Here is a 9,502-nt window from a genome sequence, read left to right on the forward strand (position 1 = left end):
ACAGGATGGTCAGTGCCTCCATGGAAAAATGTGTGCAGTTGCCTATGGAACCATGATTGTACCCATGCGTGCACCTCTTTGCCCCAAAAAAATTGGCAGACACAAATGTGTATCTCCACGGTTCCAAAAATATGGAAATTGCGTGGAGGATGTGTTAGGGCTTCCTAGTGAAACATATACAGCATACTCGAAATGACCCTGGCAACATGTGGGCCTGGCAACATGTGGGCCTGCCCACATTTTTAGAGTATGCTGCAGAAGTTTCATAGAGAAGTCCTTACATACCCTCCTTACTGCTGCAGTCCCTCCCCACACAATTTTTGGATTTTTGGAGCCTTGAAGAAAGACATCTCTGGCTATTGACTTGCTTTGGATAAAGAGATGTGTGCCTGGGTAGAATCACAGTTCTGTAGGCAATGGAAAACATTCTGACTGTCTTGCCTCACAGTGGGACAAATGTATAAATGATTACAGTGATTGCTATTGAAATAATAAACAATACTTGCTTTTTTCCTATGTGTCTCGTTTTCATTTTACTGCACCTCATACAGGGTGAAAGGAAATTCGCACGCTCAGGTTTTGCAGCACGACTCCTCACATGCCACTGATAAAAAAATATCTGTCACAAAATTTCGTCCGGCGAGTACATCTGGCAGAAAAAGGACGTTAGAGAGTGGCAATCGGGCAACACCGTAACCACATGTATGGTAACTACCTCTGTCAGCACATACTAGTCTTGCTGTACAGTTGGTGCAGTGAATAGAGTGTTGGGTTAGCATGCAGGAGATCGAGGGTTCGATCCTGGCTTGGTGTGCATTTTTTTAATTTGCGAATTTCATTCTGACATTTCATATCGTAATATACACTGTTTCTTAGGTCACATGTATCCTAAATTTACAACATTGTGTAATGCTTAACATAGCAAATACGTGGTTAGACAAATAAGAAATAGACAGTTGAAACAAATGATGTGTCATAGGACAGAACAACTACAAAAACAATATCAATTTTGAGATGCTAAAGATGATAGCACAGTACAATTATACAACATCTATATGTCATTTATACTACATGTAATATGAGTGTTCAGGTGTCACAAATTAGCAACCAGTGACAATAATAATGTCCATGTTTATGACTGCATGACCTTCACAACAGAATACCTTGTCCTAGGAACAACAGGTTCTCAAACCAACCTCCCTGCACGTCCAAACATTGCGCAGCCTATTGGACGTGCAACTGTGCACCCTTCACAGCAAAGCTGCATCCACAGTAACAAGTGCAGCATGAACACGCACTACCAATTCTTCCACATACGTTGGCGGTGTAGAGTACATGTGCTCCTTCAGATGTCTCCACAGGAAGAAATCCAGGAGATTTAGGTCAAGTGAACGCGATGGCCATGCAACTGGACCTCCATGTCTGAGTCATTGCCCTGGAAATATGCTGTCCAGATACTGTCACACATTAATTCCAGAGTGTGGAGGTGCACCATCATGTTGGAACCATATCCTCTACCAAACATGTAGTGGAACAACTTCCAGCACATCAGGCAGGTAGTTTGAGAGGAATGCATGATACATTTGTGGAGTCCGCCAGTCAGGCAACATATAGGGACCCAAACACCTGTTGCCCAATATTCTGGCCGAGACGTTGGTAACAGAGCGAAATTGATAGCCACGGTCGGGGATGACGTGCGGGATAACCTCCACCAGTGATGGGCATTGTGCACATTGAAGACACCCTTGCGAGTAAATGCTGCTTCATCTGACCATATTATGGTGTTCATGAAGTCATCGTTGGCTTCCTGTTGTTGTTGGAACCATTCACAGAACTGCATCCGCTTGTGGCTTTGTGCAGGATGCAGGTGCTGTGTGAAAGCATAATGATAGGGGTGCAGTCCATGCTCATGCAGCACATAAATGACCGTGCATTGCAAGAAACACAGTTGCCTTGCTATGTTACATGTACTTTGATGAGGTTCTTGGTGTGTGACCTCCAGAATAGCTTTCTCAGCCGCTGGAGTACAGCGAGTCCGTGGACGACCTCTGTGATGCGATGGTGGAAGGAGAGAACCTGACTCCTGAAGGCACAGCTCCAGACGACGAAACACATTTTTATCTGTATGTCGTCTGTATGTGGATATCTAGCAGCATATTCACTAGTGGCAACACCAGCTCAGTTATCAGATGCACCAAGGACCAGAAGCATATCCACATATTCATCGTTTGTGTGTGCCATATGTATGCCACACTAAGTTAGAAGTTCACAATGAGAAAATTCAGTAGGTGTATGTTTGTACATTGGAGCCTGTCACGGATGCGTTACTCTGCTCGCAACTAGTCCCTGTCTGGCGGACAGCACTTACAGTATAAACATGCCAACAGTCCTGCGTGCTGTTCCACCTAATGTGCATAACCCCTCTGACAGATATTGTTCTGCCTGATTCATCCCAACACCTCCAATTGTGAAATGTTGGGTTTCGAATAATAATAATGCATTGAGATATGTACTAAACTAGACTCAATGTTGAAAGGCACAATTAGCGGGACCATGGTGATAACACATACAAATAGTAACTGAGTTTGGACATTATGCATGAAGCATGATAGTTCTACTGGTAATGTAAGGCCCTAACGAAATGTAATGGACCTGAATGAGGCGAGAATAATAGTTGGATCTAATTTATGGGACTATTGGAGGAGGGTACAGAGAAAGCAGGTTTCGCATATAGTAGATGAAGTGGTGCGAATAAATTCATGCCCACAACATGGAAAGGGCTTCTTACGAAGCTGACCAATCTTCCATTTCCGTGATTGTAGTATGTAAGTGCAATTTTTTTCTAGAGGACCCGCTGCAATCGCTGTTGATGATTAAGATGCCAGATACCGTACCACCTGGATTGCATTTACCAAATAAAAAACGTATGCCTCTACCCAGGATTGAACCATTGACCTCCTGCATGCTAACCCAAAACTCTATCCACAGCACCGACTGTCAGCACGACTAATATTTGCTGACAGAGGTAGTTAACATACATGTGGTTACAGTGTTGCCAGATTGCCACTACTCAATGTCCTTTTTCGGTCAGATGTACTTTCTGGATGAAATTTTGTGAGGGACATTTTTTTATCGCTGGCATGTCATGCTGTGAAGCCAGAGTGTGCGAATTTCGCTTCACCCTGTAGAATCAATCCACATTTTGCTTACCAGTGAGCGCCATATTTCTTTTCTTCTGTAATGCTATCCATTCTCTCTCTCAACATTATTTTGCATGCCAAAGAGAACCATCTTCCTTTTCTCCTATCATGCTATCCATTCTCTCTCTCTCTCTCTCTCTCTCTCTCTCTCTCTCACACACACACACACACACACACACACACACACAAACACACAAACACCTTTTTTTTTACTCTTTATGTCAAATGTTGTATAGCTTACTCAGTTTCATGTAACACTTGACTTTCTGTGTTCTACGTCTACGTATATAGTCGGCAAGCCATTGTGAAGTGGCTCTTGGAGGGTATTTCCCTATGTACCTTATATAAGGGTTTCTTCCCATTCCACTCGTATATGGACTGTAAGAATAATGACCACATAAATGCCTTTGTGTGTGTGCTGTTATTAGTCTGATATTGCCTTCATAGTTCACCGAAACAAACTGGATAAGAAAGTAGGGGTCAGAAACACTCTTGACATTTTTCCGGTACCTATTGAACCAATTTTTGTTAATAAGAAATATTTTACAACGACAGGTGACACAGTAGCTGGAAGGCGTATGGATGTAACAGGTTCTCTTGCAAAATGTTCAAAATAATTCCTTCGTCAGCATTGAGATGAGAGTGTGAGGCGATGTTCAAAGAAGTGGGGAACTTCATTGAATTATCTGGTACATACTATCCATATTTATCCGCTGTTACTGATTGCAATGGAAAGCACAGCTTCTTGTAGTTGTCTATAATGACGTATGTTGTATGGCTGGAAATGAGGCTTTCTGGAAACATCCCTAGTAAATTCTCTTGGCTTGCTGTGAATTGTCTCATGCAGAATCTTAGGCAAGTTACTTGTTCACCATTTTGTGCTGAGAAACTGTTCCATTTTGCCAGTGGTAATGACCAAAGGCCAATGTGCTGCTGTCCTGCACAATAATTGAGGGGTGAATATAAAAGAACGGCTGGACTAAATTTTGATAAGTAACTGTTCTATAAAGTTCATTTTAGTCAATACTCACAACATTATTTTGTGGCTATACCTGTTTCAATGGTTTAGTTATTATCAGAAGCCCATAATATTGCTTGGACTTTTTGTCTTAGCCATTGGGCAAGCAGTATTTATGGGCGGTTGGTAATGACTAGAAAGTCAAAATCATTATAGCCACTAAATAATGTTGAGAATATTGGCAAAAATCAACTTTGTAGTAAAAGTAGCATGCTCGCTGATGCTCTTAGCCAAAAATGCAGTAAATGTGAACAAAGTAAGTGCTCCTCATTGAACCACAAGGAATATCTTTTGGGCACCAATAACTTCAGGAATATGAAAGAACCTAATATTTTCAACCTTTGGATTTTTATCTGCAGTAATTTGTTTTGATCTACTCTTATCAGTGATCAGCATCTGTAAAAGTTATGTATGTGCAGCCTGCAAAAATCCGAATAGGTCACTGGGGTAGAAATCATTGACTGGAAGCAAGTTGACTTCATTATTCCAACATTACATGTTTTGGACGTAGTCATCGTCAAATAGGCTGGAAAATGATGTTGCACACAGATACTTACATTACATGTTGTAGTAGTTATAAACATAAGCAGACACTGCTGATCATGACAAAGCCCAAAACACATAATATTGGAATAATAAGTCATCTTGCTTCCAGTCAATGACTTTTTCCTCAGCGACCTATTCTGCATTTTGCAGAGTGCACATAATTTTCATCAGGACTGTGCAGCTCCTTTGTAACTTCATGTGGCAGTTAAGTTTCTCTAAATTGTTTTTCTGCATGCCAATAAAATGTACCACAAGGACAACTGGTATGAAACTGGACGTATTTTGGTACATTTCATAGGGGACAGCTGTTATTTTCTTCTGTTAAGGACTAGACCAAATCATTTTTCCAAAGAAATAAAATATATCATTAAAAACACCTTTCATGTAAAGGTGCTTGAGGATGGCCTAATTTCCAACCAGTTTCAGTGCTTTAATGTGGAAGAGGTTACTCTCATAGCCTTTGTAACATTCCACACGCCGTACATGTTGTTTTGGTGGTGCTAATTGTAAGCACCTGAGGGAGCTCAGCCAGCAGTAACAGGGTTTGTATTTGGTGAAACTCAAGTTCTAGAGCTGGTTTTTGCTATCAGCATCATTCCTTGATTACTGTAAAGTCTGTGATTGTTAAAGAAGCTGCCATTAGTTGTGATGGTGATATGTTATACATTACAGAGAATGATGATCATAGCTAAATTTCAGAGATGGCAGAACTTTTTGTAAAAGTCCTCTACTTCTATGTCAGCTGCATGCTAAGGGAATGTGAAGGCACTGGGACTAAATACCTGAAGGCAAGGACCCTCTAGGGGACTAGTAGGACACTTGGGTGTCGAGAGTAGTTCAGGTGTATAATTTGGCACTAACAACGGCTAACCAGTGACCTCCTGGTCATCTTTTGTAATAGAGAACACCCAGTGTATGCATTATTGGTTTACTTCTGTAATGAGAAGAGAATGAAGTTTTGAAAAATTGTCTACATACTACACTTGGGAGACTAACTTCGTTACTGAAATTTGTGAAGAAATTGTGGTATGGATTATTATTAGTTAACATAATGACACTAAAGAAGGCTTTCAACCTCACCAGGGAAAAGAACTAAAGAATTAGTCCATTGTTGCTAAAGTGTATCACATTCTTAATTATAGAAAGATGTTATTTGTAGTGATATAATCCATTTAGATACAAGAGAGTTTCTAGACAGGCGGACAGATGAAAGTGATGTGAAAGTATGTAATATTGTGAACCAAGCCTATGATGTTCTTGAGAGCTGCATTTTCCCTCACAGTCTACTCGTTCTAGTATCTCAAGTAGCAACAAAAGAGTAAAACATTCCAGTTCAGCCTAACTAGATCATGCATTAAAAAATAAGACTAACAAAGAGAAGGAAAAGAAGCTCATTAGGAAGTGGTCAGGAAAGACCAGAGATCACAGACAATGAAGGTTCCCCTGCACAGGTTACTCATGTTTAATTGATCCAGAATACTGATCACCCCCCCCCCCCCCCCTTTTTCTCCGGACTCTAAAACTTCCACTACAGCTAAACGTAGGATTACTGTTTTTAGTTTAGGAGTTTATTTATTATATTTTATTTTATTGATATATATTTTTTCATCTGAGGCAATGATTTGTATGTGTGTTCCTGCCAACTACTTTGATGCCTCAGCTGTACGAGTCCTTCCATTGTTTGTATTCCACCCATGACTTCCCAGGATCATATTAATTGAACAGTTTGTATTTAATGTTTATGGTCAAATCTATTTATATGAATGTTCTTTCTTCCTTTTGAGTATTCTTTAAGCTGATGAAGTATGATTTATTGTTTTTAATGACCCAATCAAACCACTTGTTATCACAGTATTCAACTATAACTTCTGTGTAGTTCATTTGTGTTCTGTTTGTTGTGTCTTCAGATATATGAGCTTTGAACAACAGCCAACATGGACACCAAATTCGCTTATGCCATGGTTACAGCAGGAATCATGGGGGTGGCAACAAGTACCCCAAGCCACAGGATTTGTGCCTGGTGGTGCTAATTTTTCAAAACTGCCACCAAAGACACACACTGAGCAACAGAAACAACAACAGTTGAATCGTCAAAAGCAACAGAAGCAATCTAAAAGTCAAAAGCACAATAAGCAACAGCAGAACCTTCACCACCACCACAACCAACAGCAGCAGCAGCAGCAACAGCAGCAAAAGCAACAGCAACAAAAGCAACAGCAACAAAAGCAACAGCAAAAGAAGCAGCAACAACAAGAACTACAGCAGCAGCAGCAACAACAACAGCAGCAGCAAAAACAGCAACAGCAGCAAACGAAAGCAAATGTTGAAAAGAAAGCAGGAGGGAATCAGTTACAAAAAATTGAAAGCCGACAAAAACCAAATCCACCTCCTGGATCAGAAGAGGCTAGGCGAAAGGCCCTTGAATCCACAACTGATAAGCTCAAACGTTGCTTAAGTAGCATGGGGCAGGAGCGCACTGAGGTTTGTCATCCAATATCAGTAATGTTTTCTAGTATCAGTTGAGTTGCTAGTATTATCTTTCACCTTCTGTAGCTTTCTCTTCTTTATTTCTCCTCGATAAATTGTTTTAATGCTTATTTGTACATCTCACCTTGCAAATGGAAGATTATAGGAGGAGGCTGAGATGAGGAAGTGGTAGGAGAGAAGAGGAGTGCTTAACAAGTCAAAGCATTTGTGTGTGCTTTTTTTCATTATCTGGCACAGAGTGCAAAGGGAAGCTTTTTCAAAATGAGGTGATTATTTTAAACAAAAAGAGCAAACAGTGGAAATGAAAATGCTTTCCTGTTGTACTACTGAGTACTGATGTTTGAAATCTCATATGATTGCTTATTACTCATTTCATGTGAAGCCCATTGTACAGTGATATTAACTAAATAAATACTTAGCTTATAAAATTTGCACAACTAATAAGCATCTAGATTACCTTATATTGAACTGAATATGATTATGTAGCTTTAGCACTGTTTTACTGTCTTTCTTTTTGATGAATAACTGTGTGATCCAGTGGCTTAGTTAGACAATTACGTGTTATAAATATCTGTGACAAACCAGTTGCATCACAGAAACAAAAATGTATGACGTGTGCATACTAGCTACACTCTGAACATAGGTATATCGGGTTTGTCAAAGTTGCATCTACATTTACAAATTGAAATACAAAACACAGTCAGAGAGAAGCTTGGTGCTGGCCAAAATAATCTAGGAAAAAAAATGTGGTTGTCACCCAAAGCAATCACATTTTCGGTAGAAGAGCAGAGAAAACTACAGGCCTATCATATGCATTGAGAACTATAAACAATATAAGATAATTTACCACTTTGAAGCCATTAAAATTTACCTCCACAAAAGGAAATTTGATTTTGACAAGAACAGGGAAATTGGTGCTGAAAATAAAACCCAAAATGCTTTCTCTTTGAATGAAAATAAATAGCATCATGAACAGATATCATAGTTAACTGTTCAAATTTAGAAGTTGAACAAATAAAATCATTTTTAACTTTGCACTGTGAGTTAATGCATTCTTTTTTGTCATTACATTAATTTACTCCAAAAGGATTTAAAAGTATACTTTAGACTTTAGCATAAGACATATATCTCATTCTTGTAGACCTTAAACAGACTCAAGTCATTTAGTCGAGATAAAACAAAAACAAATATCATGAAGCATATGCAATGAAATGGTTTCTTGGTTTTTAATTAATGAATTTTGCTAGAGATCTGTGATGCATTTCCTAACAGTTCATTTTACTCTCTTGCAGTTTGGATTATACATCATTCTGTGTAACACTTGCCTATTAATATTCTTCTTGGATAACTTTGACTAATTTAGGATTTCTGCATGACATATAATACATACTTTTCTGTGTTTCTTTAGGCAACAGTTGCTTCAAATTGCGCATAACTAAAATGTTGGTACTTGGACAGGCAATATTCTAAGTGTAGCTTCCTTTAGCTGTGCTCTTTCAGATACCTTTTTTTTTTTTTTGTCAGATTTCCGTTTATAATGTATTCATCACATAGAGAAGGCATTGAGTTGCAGACAGACACAATCAAAATGAGTACTAAACATTTAAGATTTCAGCAAAAAGACATTCTTTGGAAACAGGAGGTTCACACACATTCACAACCCACATACATGGCCACTATATCTGGCCCCTGTGGCCAGACAGGAGGCTGCACCTTCGTCTGACTTGAGCAACAATCTGAAGTGTGTGGTGGAGGAGAGTATGAGGAATGGCACAAGGAGGTGAAGGGATAGCATAGTAGGGGGGAGGGGGCAGCTTCACCTGCACCTCCACTAACCACCAAGCCACCATCCTCAATGTTGACCTCCACCTCAAGGATGGCTACATCAGTACCTCCGTCCACATCAGACCTACCAACCACCAACAACACCTCCACTTTGACAGCTGCCACCAATTGTACACCAAGAAGCCCCATCCAAACAGCTTAGCCACCCGTGATTGTAGCACTTGTAGTGATGAGCAGTTCCTCTCCAAATATGTCAAGGTTCTCACTGAGGTCTTCACAGACCAAAATTACCTTCCCAACCATGTCCAAAACAGATCTCACATGCCTCGCCTCCAGTTGCCTACCACCTCCCACATGACCGCTTTCCAGCCACAAAGGAGCACTCCTCTCATAGCACCGATGACTGGATAACTGAATCCCATTCACTGCCAGGGTTTTGACCATCTCTCATCGTGCCCTGAAATGG

General features: G+C 40.0%; 1 protein-coding gene across 1 annotated transcript in view; it reads left to right on the top strand.

Moving 5' to 3' along the window:
* LOC126156127 (ras-interacting protein RIP3-like) overlaps positions 1–7,875 on the top strand; it is a 46,356-nt gene extending 38,481 nt beyond the window's left edge. The window contains exon 3 of the mRNA XM_049916281.1: positions 6,672–7,875. Coding sequence (XP_049772238.1) covers positions 6,672–7,287 — 616 coding nt within the window. The 3' untranslated portion in view covers positions 7,288–7,875. The remainder of the gene's footprint in view (positions 1–6,671) is intronic.
* The last annotated feature ends 1,627 nt before the right edge of the window (positions 7,876–9,502 follow it).

The sequence above is a fragment of the Schistocerca cancellata genome, chromosome 1 (assembly GCF_023864275.1).
Source record: "Schistocerca cancellata isolate TAMUIC-IGC-003103 chromosome 1, iqSchCanc2.1, whole genome shotgun sequence".
NCBI lineage: Eukaryota > Metazoa > Arthropoda > Insecta > Orthoptera > Acrididae > Schistocerca > Schistocerca cancellata.